This window comes from Copidosoma floridanum, unplaced genomic scaffold (genome assembly GCF_036245765.1).
Source record: "Copidosoma floridanum isolate Cflo_tuat_1 unplaced genomic scaffold, Cflo_Japanese_pri ptg000019l, whole genome shotgun sequence".
Taxonomy (NCBI): domain Eukaryota; kingdom Metazoa; phylum Arthropoda; class Insecta; order Hymenoptera; family Encyrtidae; genus Copidosoma; species Copidosoma floridanum.
Genome location: NW_028321896.1, coordinates 20,534,555 through 20,552,631, shown reverse-complemented (window position 1 = coordinate 20,552,631; position 18,077 = coordinate 20,534,555). Strand labels below are relative to the sequence as shown.

General features: G+C 35.9%; 5 protein-coding genes across 9 annotated transcripts in view; 3 read left to right on the top strand and 2 right to left on the bottom strand.

Annotated features, from left to right (window-relative positions):
• LOC106641036 (uncharacterized) overlaps positions 1 to 4,516 on the top strand; it is an 80,687-nt gene extending 76,171 nt beyond the window's left edge. The window contains exons 3-5 of the mRNA XM_089593330.1: positions 3,700 to 3,885; positions 4,240 to 4,408; positions 4,488 to 4,516. Coding sequence (XP_089449456.1) covers positions 3,700 to 3,885; positions 4,240 to 4,385 — 332 coding nt within the window. The 3' untranslated portion in view covers positions 4,386 to 4,408; positions 4,488 to 4,516. The remainder of the gene's footprint in view (positions 1 to 3,699; positions 3,886 to 4,239; positions 4,409 to 4,487) is intronic.
• A 2,537-nt stretch (positions 4,517 to 7,053) lies between these two features.
• On the bottom strand, positions 7,054 to 8,586 carry Surf6 (Surfeit locus protein 6). The gene is made up of 4 exons (XM_014355247.3): positions 8,373 to 8,586; positions 8,243 to 8,296; positions 7,672 to 8,174; positions 7,054 to 7,581 (listed from the first exon to the last, which is right to left on the bottom strand). The coding sequence occupies exons 1-4, from the start codon at positions 8,488 to 8,490 to the stop codon at positions 7,360 to 7,362; spliced, it is 897 nt and encodes a 298-aa protein (XP_014210733.2). The 5' UTR covers positions 8,491 to 8,586; the 3' UTR covers positions 7,054 to 7,359.
• Positions 8,587 to 8,986: 400 nt separating this feature from the next.
• On the bottom strand, positions 8,987 to 10,430 carry LOC106641033 (uncharacterized). Its single transcript, XM_089593128.1, has 2 exons — positions 10,315 to 10,430; positions 8,987 to 10,220 (listed from the first exon to the last, which is right to left on the bottom strand). The coding sequence occupies exon 2, from the start codon at positions 10,171 to 10,173 to the stop codon at positions 9,145 to 9,147; it is 1,029 nt and encodes a 342-aa protein (XP_089449254.1). The 5' UTR covers positions 10,174 to 10,220; positions 10,315 to 10,430; the 3' UTR covers positions 8,987 to 9,144.
• An 864-nt stretch (positions 10,431 to 11,294) lies between these two features.
• On the top strand, positions 11,295 to 13,488 carry LOC106641019 (uncharacterized). Of its 4 annotated transcripts, none has more exons than XM_089592948.1 (2): positions 11,295 to 11,587; positions 12,175 to 13,488. In XM_089592948.1, exon 2 carries the CDS (start codon positions 12,183 to 12,185, stop codon positions 13,254 to 13,256), a length of 1,074 nt encoding a protein of 357 aa, XP_089449074.1. In that variant the 5' UTR covers positions 11,295 to 11,587; positions 12,175 to 12,182; the 3' UTR covers positions 13,257 to 13,488. The 4 variants fall into 4 exon arrangements, with proteins under 4 accessions (XP_089449074.1, XP_089449075.1, XP_014210715.2 ...); XM_089592949.1 differs by lacking the exon at positions 11,295 to 11,587 and adding an exon at positions 11,604 to 11,765; XM_014355229.2 differs by lacking the exon at positions 11,295 to 11,587 and adding an exon at positions 11,775 to 11,818.
• A 591-nt stretch (positions 13,489 to 14,079) lies between these two features.
• exd (PBX homeobox extradenticle) overlaps positions 14,080 to 18,077 on the top strand; it is a 28,015-nt gene continuing 24,017 nt past the window's right edge. For both annotated transcript variants that reach the window (XM_023389856.2, XM_089593608.1), the window contains exons 1-2: positions 14,080 to 15,250; positions 16,004 to 16,077. In XM_023389856.2, the coding sequence (XP_023245624.1) occupies positions 15,018 to 15,250; positions 16,004 to 16,077 (307 nt within the window). In that variant the 5' untranslated portion in view covers positions 14,080 to 15,017. The remainder of the gene's footprint in view (positions 15,251 to 16,003; positions 16,078 to 18,077) is intronic.

The following is an 18,077-nucleotide window of genomic DNA, read 5'->3' as shown; positions in this document are numbered from 1 at the left end:
TTTGTTAGACAAATATATTGTCGAATAAGCTCCCTAGGTAGTCAACTGTATCGATACAAACGTCTACGAAGCCATGATAGTCCTTCGATTAAAAAAAAATGGGCTCTGAAATTATCGAAATCTTAAAACGCCTGTAACTCCGTAAATAATGGAGATACAGCGAAAATAGCCATATTTTCGGATCATCAAAAATAAAAAAAAATAAAAAATTTCTCTCGTAATCTAGGCCTTAGCCAGTGCTTTGTTAGACAAGTAAATGGTCAAATAAGCTTTCTAGGTAGTCCACTGTATCGATACAAACGTCCACGAAGCCATGATAGTCCTTTGATTTAAAAAAAATGGGCTCTGAAATTATCAAAAACTTAAAACGCCTGTAACTCCGTTAATAATGGGGATACAGCGAAAATAGCCATATTTTCGGATCATTAAAAATGAAAAAAAAATAAAAAATTTCTTTCGTAATCTAGGCCTTAGCCAGTGCTTTGTTAGACAAGTAAATGGTCAAATAAGCTTTCTAGGTAGTCCACTGTATCGATACAAACGTCCACGAAGCCATGATAGTCCTTTGATTTTAAAAAAATGGGCTCTGAAATTATCAAAAACTTAAAACGCCTGTAACTCCGTAATTAATGGAAATACAGCAAAAATAGCCATGTTTTCGAATCATTAAAAATAAAAAAAATAAAAAAATTTCTTTCGTAATCTAGGCCTCAGCCGGTGCTTTGTTAGACAAATGTATAGTCAAATAAGCTTCTTAGGTAGTCCACTGTATCAATAGAATTGTCTACGAAGCCATGAAAGTCCTTCGATTTAAAAAAAATGGGCTCTAAAATTATCGAAAACTTAAAACGCTTGTAACTCTGTAAATAATGTAGATACAGCGAAAATAGCCATATTTTCGGATCATCAAAAATAAAAAAAAATAAAAAATTTCTCTCGTAATCTAGGCCTTAGCCAGTGCTTTGTTAGACAAGTAAATGGTCAAATAAGCTTTCTAGGTAGTCCACTGTATCGATACAAACGTCTACGAAGCCATGATAGTCCTTTGATTAAAAAAAAATGGGCTCTAAAATTATCGAAAACTTAAAACGCTCGTAACTCTGTAAATAATGGAGATACAGCGAAAATAGCTATATTTTCGGATCATTAAAAATAAAAGAAAAATAAAAAATTTCTCTCGTAATCTAGGCCTTAGCCAGTGCTTTGTTAGACTAATATATGGTCAAATAAGCTTCCTAGGTTGTCCACTGTATCGATACAAACGTCTACGAAGCCATGAAAGTCCTTCGATTTTAAAAAAATGGGCTCTGAAATTATCTAAAACACAAAACGCCTGTAACTCCGTAAATAATGGAGGTACAGCAAAAATAGCCATATTTTCGGATCATTAAAAATAAAAAAAAATAAAAAATTTCTCTCGTAATCTAGGCCTTAGCCAGTGCTTTGTTAGACAAGTAAATGGTCAAATAAGCTTTCTAGGTAGTCCACTGTATCGATACAAACGTCTACGAAGCCATGATAGTCCTTTGATTTAAAAAAAATGGGCTCTGAAATTATCGGAAACTTAAAACGCCTGTAACTCCGTAAATAATGGAGATACAGCGAAAATAGCCATATTTTCGGATCATTAAAAATAAAAAAAAAAAAATAAAAAATTTCTTTCGTAATCTAGGCCTCAGCCGGTGCTTTTTTAGACAAATATATGGTCAAATAAGCTTTCTAGGTAGTCCACTGTATCGATACAAACGTCTACGAAGCCATGATAGTCCTTCGATTAAAAAAAAATGGGCTCTGAAATTATCGAAATCTTAAAACGCCTGTAACTCCGTAAATAATGGAGATACAGCGAAAATAGCCATATTTTCGGATTATTAAAAATGAAAAAAAAAATAAAAAATTTCTTTCGTAATCTAAGCCTTAGCTAGTGCTTTGTTAGACTAATATATGGTCAAATAAGCTTCTTAGGTAGTCCACTGTATCGATACAAACGTCTACGAAGCCATGATAGTCCTTTGATTTAAAAAAAATGGGCTCTAAAATTATCGAAAACTTAAAACGCTCGTAACTCTGTAAATAATATAGATACAGCGAAAATAGCCATATTTTCGGATCACTAAAAATAAAAAAAAAATAAAAAATTTCTTTCGTAATCTAGGCCTTAGCCGGTGCTTTGTTAGACAAATATATTGTCGAATAAGCTCCCTAGGTAGTTAACTGTATCGATACAAACGTCTACGAAGCCATGATAGTCCTTTGATTTAAAAAAAATGGGCTCTGAAATTATCGAAATCTTAAAACGCCTGTAACTCTGTAAATAATGGAGATACAGTGAAAATAGCCATATTTTCGGATCATCAAAAATAAAAAAAAAATAAAAAATTTTTTACGTAATCTAGGTCTGAGCCAGTGCTTTGTTAGACAAATATATTGTCGAATAAGCTCCCTAGGTAGTCAACTGTATCGATACAAACGTCTTCGAAGCCATGATAGTTCTTCGATTTAGAAAAAATGGGCTCTGAAATTATCGAAATCTTAAAACGCCTGTAACTTCGTAAATAATGGAGATACAGCGAAAATAGCCATATTTTCGGATCATTAAAAATAAAAAAAAAAATAAAAAAATTTCTTTCGTAATCTTAGCCTAAGCCAGTGCTTTGTTAGACAAATATACGGTCAAATAAGCTTCCTAGGTAGTCCACTGTATCGATACAAACGTCTACGAAGCCATGATAAGTATTGCTTAGATTTCAAAAATTTTAACTTAATAATAATCGAAAATTTTAAACGCCTGTTACTATGTTAATAGTAGAGTTACGGCCAAAGTAGCAGTTATTTTGGATCAGTGAAAATCAAAGACAATTATTCATTTTTATTTTCGGAACTAGACCTTAGCAACTTTTTTGTCTGATATTTATTTGGTCAAATATGATTTGAAATGATTTTGTCGCACACTTTTTGTTCTCGACTTTCCTGTGAGGTTGGAACTAGAGCAGTTTAATTAATATATCTTTAGACAATTTATACGTTTAGTTAAAGAGGAAAAAAATTTAAAATAAAAATTGCATACAACTCTCATTAGACGTACATTTTTGCACTATTAAATTATAATGTTGTACGTTTATTTATTCTATGTATGATTTATATTATGATATTGAATAAAAAAAATGTGTATTAAATGCATGTATATACACTCAAATAATTTAGTATAGAAAAAGAGTTTTCAATCGCATTCTTTTTTTATAAGGCACGTAAACGCGTGACGTTATCAAATTGATACGAAATTTTCTCGGCTCTTGCTTAAATTTCTGATGATACACGCAAATTTATTAAACTTGGTGTGTTATGTAAAAACCTATTCAGCCGACAAATTTAGTTTTTCTATTTCCACGATGCTGCGTAATATAAACCTACATACTTAATCTCATCGAGTGCGTAAAAATACATTTTATTAAAAAGTACATGTAATAACAACAAAAAAGAATAATAAAAAAGACAGTTTGTATAACATACATATTTTTAATTCAAACGTAAGATGAATAACAAAATCGTGTAAAGTATCGAGGTAATGTAAAAATCTTCATTAGGACATGTCAAGCCATATCGTCTAAAATTATCGAACAAGTAACTCACCTGTTTTTTTTTTATAATAATTATATTCCACACACCTCTAACGTCTGCCATACCCTTGCTTTGTTGCAGTTTCCCCCGAAAGCGTGATCATACCCATAGTCTCTTGCATCGTCGGTTTCCCGGTCCTGGCGCTCCTGGTCATATGCTGCCTGCGGAGAAGAGCAAAATTGGCCCGCGCCCGGGCCCGACGAAGGAACTGCGACGTCGAACATGGGGCACTCAGTCTCGTCAGGTTCAGCCCCGTGCACCGCTTAGGTGAGTCGTTCATTAGTATAGTCGTCGTTTATAACACGCACATACGCCCTTTTTTTTTTGTACGTGATACCCTGCTCCACTCACCAGAAATTTCACAAAAAAATTTTCCTTCTCTGGATTTGGAAAAAAATCACATCAAAGCGCTTAAAACTTTTATTTCCAATATATCCTGGAAGGTACAATATGACGCGTATAATTTTGTACGAAAACGATCGTCCATCTAGATTTTCATTAACGGGCACGTCATCCCTGATACACGCGATCCACTAGCCCCTTGTTCTTCGACATCCACTCTAAATAAAATGTTTTTCCTCTATTGGTGGTACAGCTAATGAAATTTCTCACGAATTTCAGCCGGCATCGAGAAACCCCCCAAGACCGTGAATCTCCGCGGCGACAGAGGCTCGAGGGCGTTCGCCGCATTGGAGCTGGACACTGTGCTTGAGGAGCGCTCCGATCCCGAGCTGAGCACCGCCGTGGAACTCAGTAGTCCCGAATAACATTCGGCCCCGGCGATTTCCAGGTACGTGTACTCCACCAATTATACCTATGAGACGGCTATCCCGTACATTAGCACTGAAATCGGTTCTACTTTGTGGCAGATCGCCACGGCCGTCGAGATCGAACGCGGTGCCAGTTCCTCCGGACCACAGTCCGCTGTGGACCGCATTGACGAATCCGAGCGTGGTCGGGGAGGCAGAGCTCGAGAACACCTAGCAGGACGCTCCGGACGCGGGATACATAAGCGCCCTCGTCCTCGATCTGCCGATCATCTACTGACGTGAGTTCCAGTCTGGGCTGCAGCCGACCTGCACAACATCAGCTCGGCCAGTCGCAGACGAGTCGCTGCCCGCGACTTTGGCGAAAGAACAACCCTCGGCTCCCGCGCCTTCATCCACCTGATTTCATTAGTTATGTTTTAGGGATTACACCTACATGCCATTCGAGGCTTTTTAAGGTCTTTTTGGTCGTACCGATGGCTATAACTGGAAGAAAGGGTCAAGAAGATTTTTTTTTCGAAGCGCGTAATATGGACTCGATCAAGCACGATTTGTCCACTGGGTTGTATCGGTATCAAGTGATTATCTTGTGAAAGAGCATCCACGGGGTGTTATTAATATAATTACTTGCAAAAGTATCGTTTGTGATACTTAAAATTGGTTGGATACGAGGCTTTGACATTTCTGTAGTCGTTGCTTTTGCCAACCGTTACACTCTGTACATCGTGTTTCTAACACGATTTATATATGTTTACGTGCTCAAGTGTGATTTTCACTTTTGACGATTTCTGCGGTAACACGATAAATTATAAGTGATGCGTGGACGCGTCAGACAAATATTATAGTTTTCTTTGGAGAAATTTCACATAATAGAGACTTGTAAGTGGAAATCGTCAAGCAAAATTGAGGAACTTGACCAACACTTGCCCAATTTTGAATTTATTTTTTTGATTTTGTCGTTCACGAGCGTGGAGGCGTTTTTTATTATTTAAGTTTTTATTTTTTATGAAGCAAACAACCGACTACTGAAATCAATACTTTAAGATAACTATTGATATTATTGATGTCGTTTTCCGAGTAACAGGAAAACTAAGAAAAATGTAACATCCGTAACACCCATGTCTTCGTGGAAAAAGACTACAAAATTTCTCGTACATGGATTAAATCTTTACATTTTTTAATAAGTGTAAATAAATTCACAAAATATGTACGTGTGATGCACGCATGTGTATGTATTTTATTTATAAATACACAAGTAACGTTGCTCTAAGCAAATTATTGCTACTAAATTAATATAAATATTTTCTAAAGATTGCGCAAAAAGACACACCCACGCGATTCGATATAAAATAAACAACAAAAATTCCCTTACTGAGGGTCTCTCGAAAAGTGTAGCTGTTTATGCATGTGTAAAATTTAAGAAGAATGTCGTAAACAAGTGGTGTAACTCCATCATCTCAAATTAATGTATGCATGCAAATTACTCCGACTAATCAAGTCAGGTTTTAACGTAAGGTAAAAGTACGTATTATGGATACAAATTTCGATTGTTACGTTTCATCGACCAATGTTAAATAAAAAAATAGTCATATGTCCATAATTTTTGGTTTTAATAGAAGCGCTATGCTCTTCTAACAAATTGACATTTTTGAAATGAAATTTAGATGTAAAAAAATAATTTTATAAGCAAATATTGACACGATTAAAATGTCCATAACTATGGAATAGCTAAAAAGTTGTGTCCATATTTATGAGACACAAGTCCCAATTATGAAATTTACATGTTAATTAAATGGGCTCGTGCGTTTCATAAATAGGAACATCACATATTGCAAATTATGTTTCAAACTGTCCGTATTATGAAAACCGGATTCGTAATAATATATTTTTCAATATAATAATGTTTGAAATTGTTTACTATTTTTGTTAATTTGATACGGTAGTATTATAGAGATTCTTCAGTATATTTTATTTTTATTATTAGAATTTTCATGATTTTTTAATCTTGAGTTTTCATAATAGGGACATGTTTCACGAATAGGTACTTTTACCTTACGAACTTTTTGCTTCCGCTCAACACGCAAAATAGCTGTTACCAAGTACCAGCAAAACTCACGGCCTACAACTACAAACGCTAGCTTGGATGTGACAAAAACTGCACCAGTGCAAATACATTCAATTGAAATGTTAGATATACATAAGGATTGTATAAACTAGTTTTTTAGCGTATGCCACGATATTTTGTAAAAATAGAGCTTTTATTAAAAAAAATTTTTTTCTTTCCAAATTTCCTAAACAGAATTTTATGATTTTATAAAACACATAGTTATATGGCAATTATGCGTACATTTCAAAAGAAAGTAAACACACAGCCCTACATGATGAATACAAAAGAGTCGATTAAAAACATTTTATACGCCAAAATAAAGTGTCCATGATAAAGTAGTTTCTTTTTTAAATCTAGAAAATGCACAAAGAACATTTTTATAGGGAGAAACTTGATTAGAAATTTGTATATAACAGGCTGTGCCACTGCTTGGACAAAATATAGATGTACATAAGTTAGGTTTGAATGAAAGCAGAGTAAGAGCGAATGATTGTTACAAACTTGATAAACAAAGATGTTAAGTTTTTTTTAACTTTCTTCAAAGTTATAATAGAGAATACCTTTTACGAAACAGTTATTTTAATTAAGTTTTCTATAACAATGTATATATTAAATATTGCAAATGATTGTTGTTGTTATTCGTCTATACATATATTCTTTTAAAGTTACACTATTGAGTTATGTACAATCTAAAGAATCATTCATTAACTTGATAAAAAATATTTGTATTTTTTAACAAATCAGAAAGTTTACAAAAAAAAAAATTTACATGAATTCTCCTGTCTTTTATAATAAAGAATAATTTGTCAACAACTTTTCGTGGTATTTATAATTCAATTCCTAAATTAAATATAAGATTTAATTACCCTAGAAACCTGGAATTATGCGACCCTTTTTAGATGCCTTTTTCAATTTATTTTTTTTCACGTCTTTTTTTCTCTTCATTATATTTTCTGATCTCTTTTGTTGCCTTTCTTGGATACCAGCCTGTGTTTTTTCATTTCTAGCTTCCCACTTCCTTTTGCTTTTTAATTTCCTCTGTTCTTCTCTTTTTATTGTACGCTTTAGAAGGTCTGGATCATCTTTGACCTAAAAAAAATATAACATTAAAATACAAGTGTAACATAAAACGTATTAATAAGAATCCATGTACATAGAAGCGTGTACACGAACAAATACCTTTTCTCCCGTAGATTTGGCTAATGCTGCCTTCCAAGCATCTTTTTCTTTTATTTCTAAGGCTTTTTCTTTATCACCAGACTGTATGAGTTCCTTTAACTTTTTTTTCTTCTCAGTCAAGTGTTCCAGAAGCTTTTTTGGATCTTTTTCAGTCTTGACAGGCTTCTTTTTGGTCCCAATATCCGAAAAGTCAAATTTACTAAATACCATGTGTCCCTGCGAATTGAATATTGGTTTCTGTGGTTTTGAAATTTTAGGTTTTTCATCTTCTCCCTCATCATCTTCTTTGCCTTGAGCTTGAGACGCCTGAACAGACTTTTGTTCCAGTCTAGCTCGCTGTTTGTCCTTTTGCCTCTGATCTTTCTTTGCTTTTTTCTGAATCCTGTTCTTTAAGCCTTTTTTCATAAGCTTTTCTTTATAATTCAGTTTCTTGCCTTTTAATTCATCAATTTTAGCTTGCAATTCTTCAAAGTTTTTGGCTTTCTTATGAGGTTCTCCAAACTCTAAACAATTTTTTAATTTTAGTAAAATATCAATTCTGTTGTAGTTAGGTAAAAAAAACATAACATACCTTTTCTTTGAAATTTATTTCTGTACTGTAAAAATGACTCGTGATTTAGGGCAACTAAAAATTAACATAAATGATTAAAAATTTTAGAAGTATTGAAGGTTATATGATTAATCTCTGTGAATGTACTCACCGATTTCTTGTGCAGGTAGCGGCATTCCAGCGAAAACTTTAGAAATAAATCCATCCTCTTCCACAAGTAATTTTCTCGTTAATTTTTTGTTAAACGGCTTTTCCATCTTTAATTTCATGTTTTGTTGGTTGACACACGTGTTAAACAAGGTGATTGTTGTTTGTAAACACTGCTATGTAATCAGATATGCCTTAAACTTAACCGTAAAAGTTCAACGTGGAAAAAGAGCAAAGAGGACACAGAGGAGAAATGCATAATGCGCGCGCAGAAAACTAGCAGAAGATAAATTTTAGTGACAACGGCGTAGTAAACACAATAAATCATAGATGGTACGATCTAAGAAATTCAGTTTGAAGTTTAAATTGAAAAAAACACTTTTTTTTTAGTATACATTGCGAGTTTTTTTCAAATCACCAACAAAATAAATTTATTAATAAATTATTGTGACTTTAAACAATCTTATTTCACACCACTTGACTAAATGTTGTAGATGTGTAAGTTAATTATAAGTTTTCAGCTCAGCTAAGCCTCATGGATTTTTCATTTGGGGTGAAAACAAAATTTTCTAGAAATTTTAAAATAAGTCATTTTATTAAATAGATTAAGATGTATATTTCTACAGTTGATCAATATATGCATATTACAGTAATATTCAATCGCAAAAAATCTTCAAAATATAAACAAAATCACCGATTCATTGCCACTACTTCATTGTACAAAATACGTCGCATTTAAGGCTTGATAATAATTTGTATAAATTAAATGCTATAATTTATCGTTTTCGAAGATGAGCCTCTTTCAATAAACTACTCGGCCTTGCCACAATCAAATTTCTTCCTGCCAATTTGTACTTATCAAAATTTTCTTCAACGTTTATCGAGTCTTGTAAATTTTTAAAATAAACATGGCAATACCTGAGCTCAGAATTCGATGTCACTTTAATGAAACTGATGGCAATTGGTTCATAGTTCTCAAACAAGTGCAACATGTAACCAACACCATAACGAGGATGAATGTTCCCCACTATAACTTCTCCTGCTTCTAGTACAGGATAAGATGGTACAAGTTTTACTTTTGTAACTAGGTCAGGTATTTTATCACTCTCATTACCACTAACAAGACTATCAACAAAGTTATTCATCGAGTCATTATGCAAAGCAGTATCATCCATTGTTACTTCTGGAGAAGAAAGAGGAGCACAAACTTTTTTCTGTTTTGTAAAAATTTTGTCAAGTGAATCAAGTGACGCCGAGCTCCTAGCAGAAAAAAATGAATCCTGTAAGCTATAATTCTCATCAACCATACTTTTTGGAATATTGTGTATTTTTTTAAACAACAACGACTCAGTATTGCCATTAGGTTGTTGTTCACTGCTAACTTGAGAACTGCAATCACTACTAAACTGTTCACTCTTATTGTGTAAAGGGTTTTTTCTCTGGAACAAATTTTTTTTGTAGTCCTCCTCTGAATCAGTTTTATTTGGCGATCTGACATCTTTGTTGACATTAGTATTACTAGCAGTGTTTGTTTTATTCTTGTTTGTTTTTTGTGGTCGATGCTTTCGTAAGCTGACAGTCGGATGGTCCTGTAAGTTCTCGACGGCCCTCTCGGTGTCCTTCAAAGTTGTGAATTGTACAAATCGAAGTCCCTTCTCGTTGCCTGCTTGGGTTACATTTTTGACGTAGCCAAACTCGGAAAAAATTTCACGTATTTCCTCAATTTCGAGAGCATGTTTGTTGGGGAACATCAACCAGTAATTTCCAACAGAGTCCATTGACCACAGTGGTCCGTCGTCATCCATTTTCGTGCTTCTTACGTGTAGAAAGGTTAACTACTGTGCTGCGCGATCTGCAAGGGTTATTTTTATTGAGATGTTGAGTTGTGATATTGGCAGACTGGCGACAAAAATATTGAATTTACCTACTAATCTATATATACTTACTTTTTAATCTTTTCAACACTTAATTTCACTTCACCGAGACCCACGGGACTCATGCGGTAACAAAGCAAAGACAGATTATTTCTGACGACGATGGTAAGTTGATCTGTCTGGATCTGCCCGAAATCTGCGCTGCTGCCGGCACGGCGATCAGCTGAAACACCGTATATACTTAGTACTTAGTTTGTTTACCAAAGGGGGTGTACGTACTAGTAGGTATATAATACATTTGTTATACGTGATAAAAATATACTTATATTCGATTCGCTAAAACTTAATGTTTGCGAAAGTCATTAAACAAAAAATACATTGATAATTAACATGCGAGTTTGAGAAGCAGACGATATTTGATTTGGTTACCGAATTTTCAACCAATAAAAATTCATTATATTATTGGATTTTTTTTTTAAGTTACATTGGATCCAATCACTACAAAGTTAGATTTTTCGCAATAATTTCGTTATATTTCTCTGTATTGCTTTTTCACCGGTACCATGTCACGTCGAATGTGTTTAATATTGCAAAAAAAATGTGCAATTCTATATTGTGCATATAGAATATGGATTTAAAAAGTATCAAACTACATTAAAATTTTTTTAATAAAAATAATGTATAATATATAGATTAGAAAATGAACATTAATGTGCGTCTATATGATAAGTATATTATCATCTACATGGTGACATATATATATCGTTATAGCGCGTCATCTACCTATCTCCCCTAAGGGTGCGTTCCGAAAGTCAGATTCACCGCGTGAATGGCAACGCTGCTGTCACAGATCGTCACATAAGGTAAAGTGACTACTGGAGCTGAGGTCCGAAATGCCAAAACAAATCGCGCTTTTTTCCATACTTAACACCGTCGCTAAAAATCACGATTTGTTTTGGCATTTCGGACCTCAGCTCCAGTAGTCACTTTACCTTATGTGACGATCTGTGACAGCAGCGTTGCCATTTACGCGGTGAATCTGACTTTCGAAACGCACCCTTAAAGTGTTTGGATTCGGAAAAATCGGAGTTCGGAGTTTAGACTGTTTGGATTGGGAGTGATTCACTTTACATACCCAATACTACTTGCCTATATAATTATGAAGTCGAAATTTTGAAAGAAAAAAATTGTTGGGATTAGCTTTCTATAGTTAAAGTTGGTATATACCTAAGTACCACTGCTTTATGCTTATCTTTATACGATTCCTATGAACAAACTACAGTAATTAGGGTGAAGTAGTTTTGTGCATTTACGTATCCACGTGTCCACTGACCATATACTTTTGGTAAGAGGCTCTCATAAGTATACGTGTTCTTATTTATCCAGAAACGGAAACTGTTTTCTTTTAAGTATTTGCTTTTTCTCCTCTACCCTCTACTCAATTATAAGTACTCTGTTTATATATGCATACGGCCAAATCGATTGTGATCCAACATTTGTGAAAGAAAGATTTAAATATTCTAGTAAGCATATTACAATAAGGACCAGAACACATTTTGTTTCTTTGTGATGGATGGTGTGTTTTTAAAATTTCTTAGTATTAACTTTTACCATTAGTAAGTTCTTACAAGCAATCCATTTAGATTTGTTTAATTTTGATTATCATAAATTTTTGCTAACATTTATTAACGTTTCCTTACAAATTTATTTTCTTGTTGTAAAAATAGCTTTATTATGAATAAAAACATATTTTTAGGTTAGAAAATCTTGCATGTGTTGGAGCATTGCTTTGATATCTCAGTAATAAAATTGCCACATATTTACAAAAAACATTTTGAGTATTTTATTATTATCTACCCTTTAAGAACATTTTATAAATATTAAGTGTAGGCATTTGCCATATTATTTTACTAACAACTGTGAATTTTTTAGATTCAAAAATGGATTCCGATGATTATGTACACGAAAATAACAAAATATTCGATATTTTATTCCAAAATATCAAAGCTTTTGAGCTGGAAGAAATTAGAGGATTTTTTGAACGATTTGGTTGTTTTGATGTAAAGACAGCTGGAGATGAAACTGGTTATCGGTTTGTTAAATTCAGGAGTTACGATGATGCTAAAAGAGCATTTGAAGCATACAAGGAGAATGAAAACTTCAAATTTCTAAAACCTCGTAAAAAGAAACAAGAACAATCGAATCATGGGTCAAGGAGTGAAGCATGTTCTAATCATGACGTAAAAGTTAAGAAGTCAGATGATGTGTCCTGGGATTGTAATACAAAATATTCTGGACCTATATGGGAGGACCGAAATATAAATGTTGGCAATAGTGGTAAAGATGGTGAAAGTAACAATAGTGGCCAAAAAAATAGAAGAAATTCTAATGCTAAAGGTAAACAGAACTGTAGACATGATTATGGAAATAAAAATTCACCTAAGTCTCCAAATGACAACGATGGCTTTGAAAATCATTTTTCTGCAGCTGACTCTGAAAGTTACAATCCTAACAAATCGGACAGTAAAGATTCAAGTCATTTATTTAACAGCAAACCAAAGTATAATTCTAATAATTTAGACAAGGATTATTTAAAGAAAAAATTGAACTCTAATGTTAACAATCAGACAAGACCAAACAATTCAAGAAACTCACAAGGCAATTCTACTGATGCAATGACACAGGAGACCAATCTAGAAGAAATGCCTGATCTTGAATTAGTAAAATCTAAGGATTCCACGAGGCCAATACTGGATGCGCAGGAAGTTGTTGTCGGAAACATCCCATGCAATTATGGGTCTGCTTATATTTTGCATTTGTTTGACAATTTTGAGCCACTTGCAGTCAGTAACGTAATAATTGAACCAAAAACAAACATTCGGTACTGTTTTGTGTATTTCAAGTCACCTGAAGACTCCACTAGAGTAGAATCACGTTTTGATCGATTAGATATTGAGGGAAAGAAGTTAGTTGTTCTACGTCCCACCAAATTGATGGAAGAAGCAGCTTATTAATTGACATAAACGTGTATAGTACATTATAATAGTCATCAAAAATTATTGTATTCAAAGTTTTGCTTATTTTATTTTTTTACACTGACATGATGTACGATAAGTTTCATATTGCAACTTTTAATTAAATAAACTCAATTTAGAGTATTAAAAATTGAAGCATCCCCAAAAAAGTATCTATTTGAATTTTAAAAAGCTTCAAATTGTGTTTTAACTTGTAATAATGTAAATTAATGTAGTGCAATAGTTTTACAATAAACTTAAATACTGTTGAATACACTTTAACATAATTGTACATTACTAATCATTCCTAAGAAATTTTTTTCTTATTTATCAAATAATGTTAAAAAAAAAAAAAAAAAAAAAAAGACTTTCAACGGAGAAAGTAAAAGTTTTTAAGTAACTCACTTTATAAGTCTGGAATAAAAATTTTTAAATGTATAGTTTAATACATGTAATTTTTTTGACATTTTGAATTCTTAATGGAAATTCCTCAAATTTATCAAGAATGACATAATATTTATTTAAATGTTTGTTCATTTGTTTCCCAAATATGATAATTTGTGTATAAATGCATCTTTCATAAAAAATCAAAGGGCTTTGCTCGCAACATGTAAGAATTTTTTTGAATTAAGGGATGCTAATCAGCGATCTATTCTGTAGTGACAACAGCCGATAAGGATACACACTTGTACCCGCAGATAGTTGTAGCAGTTATCTTTTCAGCAGGAGGCGCTCCCGGGTAAGCTGCTCCAAAACTCAAACTCTGAACTGAAGTTGCGAATCGCATTCACCAAAGTGTGTATATCTTGACTATAGGGTCTGGTGGACGGGGTGACGCGGTCGTCGGTGTTTCTCTTCGAGTTCGAGGTCGGCGATAGTGGCGAGCTGTTGTTGTCCTGTGCCGCTGCAGCCACTGTTGCTGTAGGAAGTACTTTACCTATACCAAAGTACTTTAACTCCTAAGTACTCCCGACCGACCTTGAAACTTTCAGTGTATACGTAAAGTAGCGACAATCCGTCGAAAGGAATTGCAAAAAGTGCAAACAGAGTACCTTATAAACGAGTTTCTACCAATACTGTTGTATATACCTTTGCCTGTACTCTCTATTTATACGCATCACATACAATACAAAGAAGTACCTATACGTTGTATGTGGGTGGTGGTACGTACGTACGCGCGAGCCGCGAGTGTAAGCGAGGAAAAAAGCCTCTTCGTATATAAGTTCTTGTAAAATGTGTGCATCATACACTTATCGTGCGCGAATAAAAATATTTTAGCTCAGCAAAACGCGAGTAAGTCACGAATTCACGAGAGGAGCGCGTAGCGTACTTATAATATTTATGTATGTGTGTAGCCAAAAGCGGCCTGCCTGTAAGTTGCCTACCGTCAAAAACGAAGGGATTAATGCACTGTACGAACTGTAGTGTGTGTAAAAGTATAGTGTGTAGACTGTAGTGTAGACCGTGTAGAGAACGAAGCCAATTCTCTGGAGACGGAAACAAAGAGAGGAACAACATCACCATCGTCAGAGGCGCATAACCTCAAAATAGTGTTCCCTGGTGTGCGGTGTACACCTAGGTGGTATATACATATAGATATATATAGGTGGTGCACTGCGTTGTCAGCATCAGCAGTAGCAACAGCAGTAGTAGAGTGCGAGTGCTAATTCCAGCGAGCGGACGCGGCGCGCGAGGAGTAGCGTCTCCCGTCGTGCGTAGCTGAACCCGCGCACAAAAACACACAGACTCGTCGTCCGGTTGATGGATGATACTGGCAGGATGCTACAACACGGTGGTTCAAACGTCGGTCTGATGGGCGGTAATCAGGGCCAGGGCGGCCAGAACAGCGGTGGCTACGGGAACATGGGCCCGGTCGACGGCTCGGCGGGCCAGGGACCCGACCAGGCGATCGAGGCGCGCAAGCAGGACATTGGTGACATACTCCAGCAGATTATGAACATCACCGATCAGAGCCTGGACGAAGCTCAGGCAAGGTGAGCAAAAGATCTTCCTGACCCAGCTAGTAGCTTCTCTCTCTCTCTCTCTCTGTCTCTCTCTCTCTAGCTTTCTTTGTTTATTATTATTATATATTACTTATTTAACTTTATGTATTTATTATACTTTTACTTATATGTCTTTCAATACTATTAACTGCGACTATCTTGTATCTTGGACCTGCGTGTCCTCTAAACTTATCTTATGTACTTAATGCTAAGGCTACTATGGACCTTTGGTCCTTAGCCTAATAAATCTACTCTACTCTACTCTACTCTCTCTCGACCAGTGCGACTTGCTTACATTGTGTGGTTTTTGGATGCTGTGCGTGCGAGTGTGTGTGTGTATATGTGTGTGAGTGTGTGTGTTTGTTGCAGTGCTGCGTATACATTTAAACATTTTTTGTTGTATTTATAAATGTTGGGTGCATGAATACATACTTGCTTTTGACAAGTATGGTGGATTTTTAATTAGGACCAAGTGATTTGCTGGATGTTTTGAATGCATTTTAAATACACATTAATTATTTTATCAACCATGTAAATAGTCGGTTTGATAGTCGGTTTCATCGTCCAAGTATTTTAACAGTTTGTTTGTAAACAGAGTAGCAGATCAACAGCTGTTTGTGTGCACACACACATGTCATATAGTCACGTAAACACAGCACTTGGTCAATTAAATGTTACAACACTATGCTTGTAGTTTTATATAAATTAAAAACAACTGCGACTCATGAACGACTCAATTTTCAGAAAGCACACGTTGAACTGTCACAGAATGAAGCCAGCTCTGTTTTCGGTGCTTTGCGAAATCAAGGAAAAAACTGGTAAGTAAACATTATTTGCTACCTAATGCAATTCGTTACAATCATCGTCACAACGTTTTTTTTTTTTTTTAAAACAAACAAATTCTCCAGTAGCGTAATGCGTTTGCGTTTGGACGCCAAAAGCTGTGTTTATTTTTGGCTGAAAGCTCCATTGTCAAAATTGTTTGATAAACGTAAATCTTATCTCCCACACACGGTTTGTTGATCTTGCGATTACGCCCAAGATCCTTAGCACACAGAAGCTTTCTTATTACATTTTTTCGCCATAACTAACGCTGTGTCATTACGCCACTTTTCAATTTATCACGTACGAGTAAATTTCCACTCGTGCAATTTAACACACATGGCTAACAATATTTTATGAACCCTCAAGAAAACATTACTGGTATAAGATTCGTCGTATAAGATCGTATGGCTATAAGGTAAAACATTTTTATCGATCATCAAAAGAGAAACGGGGAATAATCATCAATGAAGGCCCATCTACACCCCTAGACGCAGCCCATCCAGGACAGTGAAATAAAAACAAGCGCGTATCTCGGCACGCCGTAAAAACTAAAGAAGCCGGGGTGGGTTGGCGCCTCCTCATCCTTGCGTCACGGTCGTATAATGAAGTTGAAAAAATTCAATCGCAACCGACCGAGGGTATATACACACGGGGGAGACGCCGGATCGAGGGTTTCCCCGCCATTTGAAACTCGTAAACATAATTTTTACGCGCCGCTTGGATTACAATTTGCTCGCCGATCATCCAGAGACCGCGAAACGCGCGTAATTATTCCAAAGAGGCAGGTGGCGACCGAGGGGACCGCGTGTGGTTGCTCAGCCACACCACGCCCCTGCAATACCCTGCCCTGGCTGTGGGTGTTTGCTCCCCCATCGGCTCACGGCATGCACCGCGAGTAGTTCCCCTCCCCTTATCCTTATTTTTCGTGCCAGTATACATCTCTCCCGGTCCATTTCTTTTTTTCTTTCCCGCGTCTCCTCGCCGGTTCGTGCACGTGCGGTTGTACATGCGCAGCGGCGCTGATATATACGGGGGTTGGGGAAGATTCGTGCACACGCAATACTTATGCCGAGGAAGGAAGAATCGGTACCCTCGCATCGTCAGCTGATTTCGTCCCTTATTTTTCGCCCGACGAAACGAAGAATTATCGCTTCCAGGGGATATGGGGGGAATAACACAATTTTATCGGACGAGTGATTTGTGCTTGGCGCAAAGTGCACGATGTATACGTCGCTGATGCGCTAGTAATGTAAATATACATATGTAAATACATATTATGTACTTTTTTAATTTTATTTTTGTTGGGGCACCCGTCGCGCCCCAGTAATTTTTCAACTAAATCACCCGCGCGCCATTGCCTACAAGATGCACGCAACTGTAGGCGAAACAATAAATTTGCCAATAGCAGCGTCGGTGCAAACGGTATATTGGCTGTGGATGTTTTTTTTTTTTTTTTTTTTTTTTTTTTTTTGGTAAAAACAAAAAAATGGATGCAAGGGCGAAAAAAGAATAAACGTAACGTTGAGCAGAACCGTTTCACCGGTCATTTTATTACGCGGATAATCAACTCCGTCCGCATTGGGGATCGTGGGTGTGATAACCGACTGGACCACACGTTTTTCCACCATCACGAAAGACATTCATAGGGTAGATCGAGCGCCGTCGTAACTTTGGCTCCTCCTTTATCCTTTGTTTTTTCCAAGAGAAAGGTGTAGACGGGAAAACTCGGTAACAATGGTTATACTCTTCGGGTCACTTTCGGCGCGTGAGACCCAGGCGTCCCGCGGGAGCGCGGACTCGTTCCCCGAAATAATCTTCCGTATATATACTGCACCAAAGTCCCCCGACAGCGGGTGGTGACGTGACCCCGGAAAGCCCTGGAAAAGCCAGCATCTGTCGCCTCCTGTATCCATACTGAGGCGAAAGAGAAACTCGATCTCTCGCGCGTCCTATATATTCTTCTGCTCTCGAGTATCCAAGTACACACAACGAG